The 12,794-nt window shown below is 64.4% G+C and overlaps 1 protein-coding gene across 2 annotated transcripts in view; it reads right to left on the reverse strand.

Annotated features, from left to right (window-relative positions):
- Positions 1 to 2,387: 2,387 nt before the first annotated feature.
- Positions 2,388 to 12,794, reverse strand: part of SHANK3 (SH3 and multiple ankyrin repeat domains 3) — a 410,126-nt gene continuing 399,719 nt past the window's right edge. For both annotated transcript variants that reach the window (XM_065860718.2, XM_065860710.2), the window contains exon 23: positions 2,388 to 3,011. In XM_065860718.2, the coding sequence (XP_065716790.1) occupies positions 2,468 to 3,011 (544 nt within the window). In that variant the 3' untranslated portion in view covers positions 2,388 to 2,467. The remainder of the gene's footprint in view (positions 3,012 to 12,794) is intronic.

A 12,794-nucleotide genomic window follows, 5' to 3' on the forward strand; every position in this document is an offset into this window, starting at 1 on the left:
GTGTGCCAGGATCCGTCCCGGGGAGGGCTGGTGTGCCGGCACACGTCAGGATCCGTCCCGGGGAGGGCTGGTGTGCCGGCACACGTCAGGATCCGTCCCGGGAAGGGCTGGTGTGCCGGCACACGTCAGGATCCGTCCCGGGAAGGGCTGGTGTGCCGGCACACGTCAGGATCCGTCCCGGGGAGGGCTGGTGTGCCGGCACACGTCAGGATCCGTCCCGGGGAGGGTTGGTGTGCCGGCACACGTCAGGATCCGTCCCGGGGAGGGCCGGTGTGCCGGCACACGTCAGGATCCGTCCCGGGGAGGGCCGGTGTGCCGGCACACGTCAGGATCCGTCCCGGGGAGGGCCGGTGTGCCGGCACACGTCAGGATCCGTCCCGGGGAGGGCTGGTGTGCCGGCACACGTCAGGATCCGTCCCGGGGAGGGCTGGTGTGCCGGCACACGTCAGGATCCGTCCCGGGGAGGGCTGGTGTGCCGGAGGAACTGCCCCCACCCCAGTTCGGGGCCTTTTCCCTGGCTGAGGGTTGTAAAGGTTCAGAGATGTGTGAGGGTCAGAAGGAACCTCCTTGTCCTTCCCTCTAGCACCAGAAGAGTTAATGCCTTTGTGGGGGACTCGGCTTTTTGGGAACACCGGTCACCAAGCCACCCCCTCCTGAGCTGCTGGCGGTGGCAGGAGGGGGCCCGCGGGCACTGGGCACCACGGGGGACAGGGACAGCCCTCCCAGCGCCGGGGCTCACGGGTCGCTCCGGCTCCCGCCGAGCCCCAGTGGCCCCCGTGGCGCAGCGGGAGCCGGCACGGCCAGCCCCGCGCACCGGCCCCCCGCTGCCCACGGCCGCCCGCAGCAGCCCCAGCGGCTCCCCGGCCGGGCCGGCGGTGCCACGGGGCTGCGGCGGTGCCGTGCGAGCGGGGCGTGCCGGCGGCGACGGCTCCGGGACGGGGGCCGGTGCCCGACGCCTGCCAGAGGCGCCGGGTCTGCGGGTGGTGGAAGCACCAGCTCCGTGGGTCTCTGCCGGGGGGGTGGAAGACTCGGTGTGTCCCAAAAAACAGGTTTCGTCTTGTGTTTCTCGATCTTTAAAATCCAGAGTGTTCGGAAGGAGCTGTTGGGATAGGTTTTTGTGTTTTTTTTTTAAAAAAAAGACTTTAACATTCATTCAGTCGCTAAAAAGCCCCATGAGCCATGGGCGTCCCGGGGGAGCGGTGCAGGCACCGCCTCGCCAGCATCTCAGCAAGTCTAGAGATATAGAGATTTAGGAAAACTATAACAAAATCAGGTGGTTATAGCTATAGATATAGATATATAGATATTTGTTCTCTCTTTTCAAATATATAGCTGATTAAAAAGATGCAAAATAAGGATGACTAGGATGGAGTGGGGATCCTGTAGTTCAATATCATCTCTTGTAGATCATCAGCTGCTCTCTATATAAATGCACGGAGATTATATATTATCCATCAACGCGTCCCCCTTGGAAACAAGACCCTAAACCAAGAGGAAATAAAACATCTCCCTCCTCCCTCCCCCCCCGAAAACATTGGCAAAGCGTTTTCTGCTGGATTCCCCACCAGCCTCCCTCCGCCATCCCCAAACATGCTTCTGTCCATGCGGTTTCGGTCCCTCTCGGGTGCCAGGCAGCGCAGCGGCAGCAGCCGGGGGGAGCCGCTGTCCCGGCTGCGCCGGCGGCTCCCGGGACGGCTCGGACCGGGGGAGCTGGTCTGGGGGTCACCGCGGGTGTCCCCCCAGCCGCCGCACCCGTCCCCAGAGCCCCTGCCGCCGGAGCCCGCCCCTCCGAGCACCGGCACGGCTCAACCACCGCCGACCCCGGCAGACACGGCCCGCGCGGGGCCAGGGCCACCACCGCGGCGCCTCCCGCCGACGCGGCCGAGCGCCGGCGCCGCCCGTCCCCTGCCCTGCCGCACTCGCACCGCGGCTCGGAGCGGCTCGGGGTGTCCACGCCGTGGGCCGCCCCGGCCTGTCCGAGCCGCGGCGGGGGGCACGCAGCCGTCCCTGTCACCTGTCGCCGCCGGGCGCCGCGGCCAGCGCCGGGCCGACGGCACAGCCCTGTCCCGAGCCGGCTCGGCTCTCCCTGCACCGCTGGCCCTGCCGCTCCCGCCCCGACCAGGCGCTGCCGCGGCCACGGGACCCGCGCCGGCGGCACACGGAGCCCTGGCCCCGCCGGCCCCGCGACGCCCCGGGAAGAGCACACAAGCGATATACAGGCCAGACTCTCCGAGGAGCAGAAACGAGGATGTATTTCATGCAACATTCCCTGTCCCGAAGGCGTCGCGGGGCCGGCGGGGCCGAGCGTGCGTGGCACGCCGGGGCGGCGGGGAGCGGGCGGGAGCCCCTGGGCTCCGCGCCCTTCAGTGCAGTGCTCAGAGTAGAAAGAGAATCAAAGTGGGCTTTATTAGTCTAGTAGAAACGCCCCCGCGGTGGCTCTGGAAGAGGCCAGCGCTGCCGGGGCCGGTCAGCTGTCTACCAGCTGCTTGAGCGCCCGCTCAATGTTCATGCGGTGCCCCACACGGGTCACCCCCAACTCCACAAAGTCCTCCTTGGTGAGGGCGGGCAGGTGCGTGCCCTCGATTTCATGGTCCTCAAACTTGTCTCGGTGCTCCACCAAATTGATGCTTTCCAGCCAGTCCCCGACGTCGTACTTGTTCCACAGGTGGAGGGGTTTCTGCATGAAGGGCCGAGGCGGGTGGAGGGTGTGCAGGGGCGGCCCTGGCGAGGGGGACGGGGACGGGGAGCGGCTCCGGGCGCTCACGCTCCTCACCACAAAGCGCACCTCCTTGGGCTCGTGTGGGATGGAGAGGCTGGAAGATTTGAGGATGGTGGGAGGGGTGAGACCGTAGGGCCGGACGGTGCTGAGGGGCTCTGTCCGATCCAGAGCCGGCTTCACGGGGCTGGGGGTACGTCGGGTTACGGGGTAGCGACTGCCAGGTCGGACTGTGTAGGTGGTCCCGGAGCTCCGCTGGGAAATGGTGCTGAGTTCTCCTAAACTACTGAAAAGTCTGCAGAAAGAACGGTACAGCGAGAGAGAGAGGAGAGAGCAGAGGGCAGGGGTGAGGCCGAGGTCCCCAGACACAGCACACACACAAAACACACGGGGCTGGGGAGCTGGGCCAGCCGGGCGGGGAGGGGGCACCGCGGTGCCGCAGCCGAGGCCGCCCCGGCCGGGGCGCTCCCGGGGCACAGCACGCTCGAGCAGGTGTCTTCAGTACAGGATCACAGCATCACCTTGGTTGGAAAAGCCCCGCCAGCTCATCAGGTCCAACCACAACCCAGCCTGTCCCTGCCCCATGTCCTGAGAACCCCATGTCCATCTGTCCAACCCTCCAGGGATGGTGACTCCAGCACTGCCCTGGGCAGCCTGTTCCAGTGCCCCACAGCCCTTTCCTCGGCTCCTGCTCTGGCTGCCGCGGCTCTGCAGGTCACCGAGCCCGGCCATGGCGGATGGCGGCCCCGCTGGCCACACATGAGCCGTGCTGTGGCCCGAGAGCCTGCGCCTCACCAGCTGCTCAGCAAGAAGCCGCGGCAGAGCTGACCCTAATCCCGCCGGGGACCCCCATGTCCCCTCGCTAACCCATCAGTGAGCTCTCGGTCCTGCCACGGCCCCAGAGCAACCAGCGCTCCCAAGCACATCGGCCCCTCCTGGGACAAGACGGAACCTTCCGGCACCTCCCCGGGAGCGGTGTGGGGACGGGAGGAGCGTCCCGCCGCCCCGAGGATGGAGGCAGCGGGTCTGATCGTCACCCATTGCAGCCTGGAGGCGCCTGGATGGGCGTCCCCCTTGCACTGCGCCATGTCCCGCTCCTGCCCCCTGTGCCGTGGTGGCACCTGCCATGGCGCTGGGCAGGGGACAGGGACAGCCCCTCCTGCAGCGCTAACTGCTGCCAGAGCCTCTGGCGGGGACACCCCGGCGCAGGCACGTCTGCCTCCTGCCATCGCCTCTCGCCTCCATTGCGGCCCCCAGCACGAGCAATGGCTCCAGGTACGCAGAAACAGCTCTAAAGCCTGCCAGGGCAAGAGCCCGGAGGACGAGTCCTTCAGGTGCTATGCCTGGCGAAGTCCCGCTGCGGGGCCGGCTCTGCTCGCGCCGTGCTGTGCTGTGGGGTCTCCTTCCGCGAGCACCCACGGCGACTGCGCTGGGGCCGGGGCTCTGAGCGGGAGGGACCTGGGGCTCCCACCCGCCCGCTGTCCTGGCACCACCCTGAGCCCACGGGGCTTTGGTCGCGTCTCCGGGGTGGGCTCAGGGGGTCTCAGCTCCCAGCAGGGCTCTCAGCAGGGCCCGGGTCACGCGGTGGCTCGGGGGTGGTCCCACGGGCCTGGGACGGGTCCCCTGCACGCACGGCGTCACCACGCTGCACCGGTTCTCTCACCACTGACCGGGCCGTGACCGCTGGTTGGGTCGGCAACGTCAGCCTGCGCGTCCTCCAAACCGGCCGATCCAACACGAGGAACCACAGCCCCCGGCTCCTGGTGACCAAACCAGTAGCGCCCCAGTGCAGCCCAGCCCTGCACGGCACCTCTGCTCCTCTGCCAGCCCCGGGCCCTGCCCCATGGAACGGACTGACCCTCTGGAAAGCTGCGGCTGGCAAGAGGAGCCCAGAGCTGCAGCGACTGCTGCCACCAGCGCACACACCGCACCGGCCCCGCACCGCGCCAGGTTAATCACCGCTCATCATTTCCCAGCGAGACGGCTCCAAGATCGGCTGAACATTAATACCAGGGGCTGCTCATAGTCTGTGGGCTTAGACACATTTCCTCTCATTCTTATTTCCCTGCCACCTTGGCGCAGAAAGCAAGAGGCTGTGAAGAAGCACGGGGATGAGTCACGTCTGGGAAGCTCCGTCAGTACAGAGGAGGAAGAGCTGAACGACCTTGCTCAAGAGTCAGAACGAGAAGTGACAGCACAAAATCCCATGTCCCGCTTGGAGGGCTGGCAAGGGACCCCTGCTCTGCTGGGAGTGATGGAGAGAAAGTTCTGGGTCTGCCGGGAGCCAGGAGGGGTGACCGGGAGCCAGGAGGGGTGGCCGGGAGGGACGGCCGTGGCACGGCCGTGGGACGGCGAAGGAAGCGCCGCGGGACCTCCGGTCCGTGCTTCCCACAGACACAAGGATGCGCTGATGTCGCCATGGGAGACACCGCAACACTCACTGGAAATTCCGAGCACAGTTCTGGCCACTCGTGTTCACCAAAGGCAAACGTGAACAGAAACGGCCGCAGACAGAGTGGGCCAAGGGCTTGCTGAACCTGCCCAGGGTGGGACAGAGGGACAGTGACCTCCAGGTCTGTGGGAGGACAGACTGGAGCGGGAGGGTACCGAGGGCTCTGCGTCACCAGGACGTGCTCGCTGGGTGGCAGGAGGACGCTTGGCTGTGAGTCCCACAGCTCCGCTGGGGCAGCTGGAGCCCGCAAGGCATTTTAGAATCACAGAATCATTCTGGTTGGAAAAGCCCCTCCAGATCACTGAGTCCAACCACAACCCACCCCGGCACTGCCCCGTGTCCCGAGAACCTCACGTCCGTCTGTCCAGCCCTCCAGGGATGGTGACTCCAGCACTGCCCTGGGCAGCCTGTTCCAGTGCTCCACAGCCCTTTGGGGAAGAAATTGTCCCCAGATCCAACCTCAACCTCCCCTGGCGCAACTTGAGGCCATTTTGGGTGGTACCGATGAACGAGGATGTGCTTTGGGCACAGTGCGGGTGACAGAGGGGACAAAGCCACGGCCCTGCCTCCGAGTCACAGGGTCAACTGTACAGTTATTGCTGGAAGATTCCTCTTCCCTATAGTTGGGAAAGCACATAAAAACCCGTGCATGAGCCTTGTTGCAGGATGCATGGTGGTGGCTGCAGCGGCAATTTCTGAGGGTGGTGACACACTCCATGTCCACGGCTCCAGAGCCCTCCTGCACAGCTCTGCACCGCGTCCGCCAGCTCCTGGCGCAAGGCTCCGCATGGTGCGTGGTGAGAGCCCTTCTGCACCACGGAGGATTCGTACACGAGCTCGGGCAGCAGGGTCTTGCCCCACAGGTGCTTCGGTTTGCCCTGAGCATTTCCGAGGTTCAGCTGCAAGTCGAAGGGTTCACGAACGCCAGGTGTCGTTTGGGGACGTGGAAAGCTCCGGCTGCAGCCAGGCAGCACGGGCGGCCCGCCGCGGGATGCTGCTGCCGAGGACTGGGGTCTGCCGGGTTTTGGGAGCGCTACGGTGCCGTCCACTTCTCCATCAGGCAACAACGAGTCAGTGGCACCGGGAGCTTCATAAGAGAAATGAAATGATTCATTTTCTGCTTCTGGCGGTGCTCCCGCCGGGGTCAGGAGGCAGCAGTCCTGAGACTGGGGCACTGCTGGTGGCCAGGGTGTCCCTGCGAGCTGGGACGTGGCGGCTCTGGCGCTGCCTTCAGGCTTCTCCTCTGAGCTGGTCGGATGCGGAGTGGTGCAGCACCAGCAGCGGGTGGGATGAGGAGCAGTGCAGCAGCAGCAGCGGGTGAGATGCAGCACCAGCAGCGGGTGGGATGTGGGATGCGGAGCGGTGCAGCACCAGCAGTGGGTGGGATGCAGCAGCAGCAGCGGGTGGGATGCAGCACCAGCAGCGGGTGGGATGAGGAGCGATGCAGCAGCAGCAGCGGGTGGGATGCAGCAGCAGCAGCGGGTGGGATGCAGCAGCAGCAGTGGGTGGGATGCAGCAGAAGCAGCGGGTGGGATGCAGCAGCAGCAGCAGCGGGTGCGATGAGGGGCGGTGCAGCAGCCGCAGCGGGTGGGATGCAGCAGCAGCAGTGGGTGGGATGCAGCAGCAGCAGCGGGTGGGATGTGGGATGTGGAGCGGTGCAGCAGCAGCAGCGGGTGGGATGCAGCAGCAGCAGCGGGTGGGATGCAGCAGCAGCAGTGGGTGGGATGCAGCAGAAGCAGCGGGTGGGATGCAGCAGCAGCAGCAGCGGGTGCGATGAGGGGCGGTGCAGCAGCCGCAGCGGGTGGGATGCAGCAGCAGCAGTGGGTGGGATGCAGCAGCAGCAGCGGGTGGGATGTGGGATGTGGAGCGGTGCAGCAGCAGCAGCGGGTGGGATGCAGCAGAAGCAGCGGGTGGGATGCAGCAGCAGCAGCGGGTGGGACGCAGCAGCAGCAGCGGGTGGGATGCAGCAGCAGCAGCAGTGGGTGGGATGCAGCAGCCAGGGCCCGACCTGCACACGCAGGGCCCAGCTGGAATCAGCGGAGGGAGGACGGGTCTCACGGGAGGCGTCTCACAAGCAGAGAGACACCGGCTGGATGAAAACCTAAGTTCTAACCAAGGAAAAGAGGGATTACGTGTTTGTAGGACAGCTAATTAAGCCTTCTGGGAATACTTTTACTGAAGATATTAAAAAGCAGATTTCTTGACTGAGTCCCGAATGGATGACGATTCCTCCTTTGAACTCTGTATCTCAGTCTGAGTTTCTTCAAGGCGAGGGCAGATTCGGCAACAGCGGTAACGCGCTTCTCACGCTCCACAGAGAAACGCTTGGCTTTTGCTCAGCAAACCTGTTGTGTTTGGTTTGCAGGTGTTTTCAATCCAGCCTTCAGAGCTTCCCCATCGCTCCCCGCTAGAGCTGCGGGTAGGACTCTCCTCCCGCGATGGCCGTCGGGTGACACGAGGCTGCTTTGGGGACTGCACCGGCGCTCGGTGACCCGGAGCAGAGCGCGGTGCTGTGACCACGGCCAGGCTGGGCTTGGGGCAGAGCTGGACACTAATCCCCTCTTTGCTTGAAACGCAGGAGGATGCTTGGAGGCTTCCTGCCCAGAATGGTGCCTGTCCCGGAGAGACGCAGCACACCTACGGTTCCCATTCCGAAAGGACTTTGTGTTCCAGAACTGTCTCACGACACCCATCCCTGACAAGGGAGGACGAAGGCAGGAGTGCAGACAGGACAGGCTCTGGAGGCCCCGGTGACGCTCCGGCAGTGAAGGACCGAGTGCAGACAGGACAGGCTCTGGAAGCCTTGGTGACACTCCGGCAGTGACGGACCGAGTGCAGACAGGACAGGCTCTGGAAGCCCCGGTGACGCTCCGGCAGTGAAGGACCGAGTGCAGACAGGACAGGCTCTGGAGGCCCCGGTGACGCTCCAGCAGTGACGGACCGAGTGCAGACAGGACAGGCTCTGGAAGCCTCGGTGACGCTCCGGCAGTGACAGACCGAGTGCAGACAGGACAGGCTCTGGAAGCCTCGGTGACGCTCCGGCAGTGACGGACCGAGTGCAGACAGGACAGGCTCTGGAAGCCTCGGTGACGCTCCGGCAGTGACGGACCGAGTGCAGACAGGACAGGCTCTGGAAGCCTCGGTGACGCTCCGGCAGTGACAGACCGAGTGCAGACAGGACAGGCTCTGGAAGCCCCGGTGACGCTCCGGCAGTGACGGACCGAGTGCAGACAGGACAGGCTCTGGAAGCCCCGGTGACGCTCCGGCAGTGACGGACCGAGTGCAGACAGGACAGGCTCTGGAAGCCCCGGTGACGCTCCGGCAGTGACGGACCGAGTGCAGACAGGACAGGCTCTGGAAGCCCCGGTGACGCTCCGGCAGTGACGGACCGAGTGCAGACAGGACAGGCTCTGGAAGCCTCGGTGACGCTCCGGCAGTGACGGACCGAGTGCAGACAGGACAGGCTCTGGAAGCCTTGGTGACGCTCCGGCAGTGACGGACCGAGTGCAGACAGGACAGGCTCTGGAAGCCTCGGTGACGCTCCGGCAGTGACGGACCGAGTGCAGACAGGACAGGCTCTGGAAGCCTCGGTGACGCTCCGGCAGTGAAGGACCGAGTGCAGACAGGACAGGCTCTGGAGGCCCCGGTGACGCTCCGGCAGTGACGGACCGAGTGCAGACAGGACAGGCTCTGGAGGCCCCGGTGACGCTCCGGCAGTGACGGACCGAGTGCAGACAGGACAGGCTCTGGAAGCCTCGGTGACGCTCCGGCAGTGACGGACCGAGTGCAGACAGGACAGGCTCTGGAAGCCTCGGTGACGCTCCGGCAGTGACGGACCGAGTGCAGACAGGACAGGCTCTGGAAGCCCCGGTGACGCTCCGGCAGTGACGGACCGAGTGCAGACAGGACAGGCTCTGGAAGCCCCGGTGACGCTCCGGCAGTGACGGACCGAGTGCAGACAGGACAGGCTCTGGAGGCCCCGGTGACGCTCCGGCAGTGACGGACCGAGTGCAGACAGGACAGGCTCTGGAAGCCTCGGTGACGCTCCGGCAGTGAAGGACCGAGTGCAGACAGGACAGGCTCTGGAAGCCTCGGTGACGCTCCGGCAGTGACGGACCGAGTGCAGACAGGACAGGCTCTGGAAGCCTCGGTGACACTCCGGCAGTGACGGACCGAGTGCAGACAGGACAGGCTCTGGAAGCCTCGGTGACGCTCCGGCAGTGAAGGACCGAGTGCAGACAGGACAGGCTCTGGAAGCCCCGGTGACGCTCCGGCAGTGACGGACCGAGTGCAGACAGGACAGGCTCTGGAAGCCCCGGTGACGCTCCGGCAGTGACGGACCGAGTGCAGACAGGACAGGCTCTGGAAGCCTTGGTGACGCTCCGGCAGTGACGGACCGAGTGCAGACAGGACAGGCTCTGGAAGCCCCGGTGACACTCCGGCAGTGACGGACCGAGTGCAGACAGGACAGGCTCTGGAAGCCTTGGTGACGCTCCGGCAGTGACGGACCGAGTGCAGACAGGACAGGCTCTGGAAGCCTCGGTGACGCTCCGGCAGTGACGGACCGAGTGCAGACAGGACAGGCTCTGGAAGCCTTGGTGACGCTCCGGCAGTGACGGACCGAGTGCAGACAGGACAGGCTCTGGAAGCCCCGGTGACGCTCCGGCAGTGACGGACCGAGTGCAGACAGGACAGGCTCTGGAAGCCTCGGTGACGCTCCGGCAGTGACGGACCGAGTGCAGACAGGACAGGCTCTGGAAGCCCCGGTGACGCTCCGGCAGTGACGGACCGAGCTGCATCGCCGCCAGACTGATGAGCTGTGCGCAGGGGCCCTCTGCCAACCCACCGCTCCTCCTTCACTGCTCAATTTTGGCAAGAAATGCCCTCCTGGCTCCCAGCAGAATAATGCAAAGAGAGGATAAGCTCATCCTCGTAAAGCCAGCCCAGAGGGAAAAGGTGCCCAACAGTGCGAGGCTGATCTGAAGAACCACCGAGAAGGTTTTACACTGAAGGCGATCGAGCTTCCTGCTGTCATTTGTTCTCGGGACTCCACTCGTGCAGCCAGCACTTTCATCAGGGAAGATCAATCTGGCACTTCTGAGCGCTTCTCCCTCACAGCAGGAACGCAAAGGGATGCTGCAAGGGAGCACCTGCAACACTGACACAGCCTAGCGGGGTTAACTGTACCCGATCCCGATGTCCTGTCCCCCCGAACATGATGCGGTAACTCCATGGGTGTCTGGGGGGCTGAGGATGCTGAAGAAGCACTGGAAGGGTTCTTCACATGAACACCAGAACGAGCAAAGCAGGAGAGAACTGTTGAATTCTGTGGCTCTAGGGGCTCCCGCGCTCCCGCACGGCGTCTCCGGGGCAGGAGTAAATGGGGCAGCACTTGTGCACAAAGTCCTGCAGCCCAGGCAGCCCGGTGCTGTGGATCGTGGGCTGCACAGATCCCTCACCTCGGGCACAGCTTGTGCGTTCCTGTCAGTGCTGAACACCACGACTGGTCTAAAGCTTCATAAGGAGCTTTCAGAGGGGTCAGAGACTTTGTGAAGGGGCCCAGCACCCGCCCTGCGCATGAGCAGTAAAGCTCGTGCTCTCCAAGAGCAGCGGAGGAGCCGCACAAGCGCGGGACGATCGCCCTGTGCCTCCCGCACGACGCGGCTCCGCGGCAGCAGCCGTACCGCGGCTCAGGGCAGCAGGACCGGGGTGCAGCCGCTCACCCTCGCGGCAGCCCCGGGGAGGCGACGGAGCAAATCATCCCGCAAACCGTTCCCAAACACACCGAGGAGGAGAACACGGCCGGGAGCAGCCAGCACGGCTTCCCAAAGGGGAAAGGAGCCTGAGCCACCTGGCAGCCTCCCGCCACCAAACAGGGTGGGGTGAGGGATGAGCAGGGGACCTTGTTTAGTCTGGCTTAGTAAGACCTCCTGAAGCGTCTCCCATAGCAGCCTCACGAGCAGGCTGGGGAAGGACACGCGGCACAAGCAGAGGGGAGGCTGGTTGGGCTGGTTGGGACCCGGCTGAGTGGCCGAGCCCACGGGCCATGGTCAGCGGCACAAGGTCCAGCTGGAGCCTCGTGACTCCCGTGGGCACAACCCGCGGCTGCTGTGCGGCCAGTTCCTCTCAGTGTCTCCATCAAACACCTGGATGGCCGGGCAGCCAGTGGAGGTGGCACACACTTTGTGTGGGTGACACACACTTTGTGTGGGTGACACACATTTTGTGCGGGTGACACACAGTGTGTGCAGGTGACACACATTTTGTGCGGGTGACACACAGTGTGTGCAGGTGACACACCACAGAGGAGCAGCCGATGAACCAAATGGGTCTGTGGCCCCTCAGAGCATCCCCGATCCACCGGATGGACGGTCCAAGAGCGGCCTCGTGAAGTTCAGCCGCAGGAACCGCGAGGTCCCCCACCCGAGGAGCTGGGAACGGCCTCATCCAGCAGAGCATGCTGGGCTGAGCAGCTGCAGGAGCTGGGGTGCTGGGACACCAAGCTGAACATGAACCGCCTACGTGTCCCTGCAGGAAAAGATGCGGGGGTCCCGGGCTGCGGGAGGCCCAGGGGTGCTGCAGGTCGGGGGTGACCCTTCCTCTGGGCCCAGCAGCGGTGGAGCACCCCTGGAGCAGTGTCCAGTGAAGGTCACAGAGATGATGAAGGTACTGGAGCATCTGACACAGAAGGGGAGATGAGAGAGCTGGGACTGTTCAGCCTGGAGAAGAGAAATTTGGAGGGGACCTCCCCAGCTTGTACAAATATCAGCTCTCCAGTTGTGGCCCCTCAGCTCCAGAAGGACAGGGAACTGCTGCAGAGAGTCCAGTGCAGCCACCAAGATGCTGGAGGGAGTGGAGCATCTCCCGTGGGAGGAAAGGCTGAGGGAGCTGGGGCTCTGGAGCTGGAGAAGAGGAGACTGAGGGGGGACTCATTCATGGGGATCAATATGGAAAGGGGCAGTGTCAGGAGGATGGAGCCAGGCTCTTCTGGGTGACAACCAGTGACAAGACAAGGGGCAATGGGTGCAAACTGGAACACAGGAGGTTCCACTTGAATATGAGAAGCAACTTGTTGGGGGTGAGGGTGTCAGAGCCTGGCCCAGGCTGCCCAGGGAGGTTGTGGAGTCTCCTTCTCTGCAGACATTCAAACCCGCCTGGACACCTTCCTGTGGAACCTCAGCTGGGTGTTCCTGCTCCGGGGGGATTGCACTGGATGAGCTTTCCAGGGCCCTTCAACCCCTGACATCCCCTGATTCTGTGATTCTATGAAATACCTGGCGGGGGAGTGAAGAAGACGCAGCCAGACCCTGCCCAGCAGCGCCCGCGGTGGCACAAGAGGCGCACAGTGAAACACAGGGAATTCTGTCTGAACACACAAGATCCTGTGTTCGCCGTGACGTGACCGAGCACGGGCACAGGGTGCCCAGAGAGGTGCTGGAGCCTCCACCCCTGGAGACACAAACACCCGACGGGACAATGTCCTGCGCACACAGCTCCGGGTGCACCTGCTGAGCAGAGGGAGGATCGGGGATCTCCAGAGGTCCCTTCCCACCTCCACCGCTCAGCGAGTCTGTGGTCGGGCTCTGGAGGAGCAGCACAGACCTGGGGAAGCCTGGCAGACCTGCG

The sequence above is a fragment of the Patagioenas fasciata genome, chromosome 1, assembly GCF_037038585.1.
Source record: "Patagioenas fasciata isolate bPatFas1 chromosome 1, bPatFas1.hap1, whole genome shotgun sequence".
NCBI lineage: Eukaryota > Metazoa > Chordata > Aves > Columbiformes > Columbidae > Patagioenas > Patagioenas fasciata.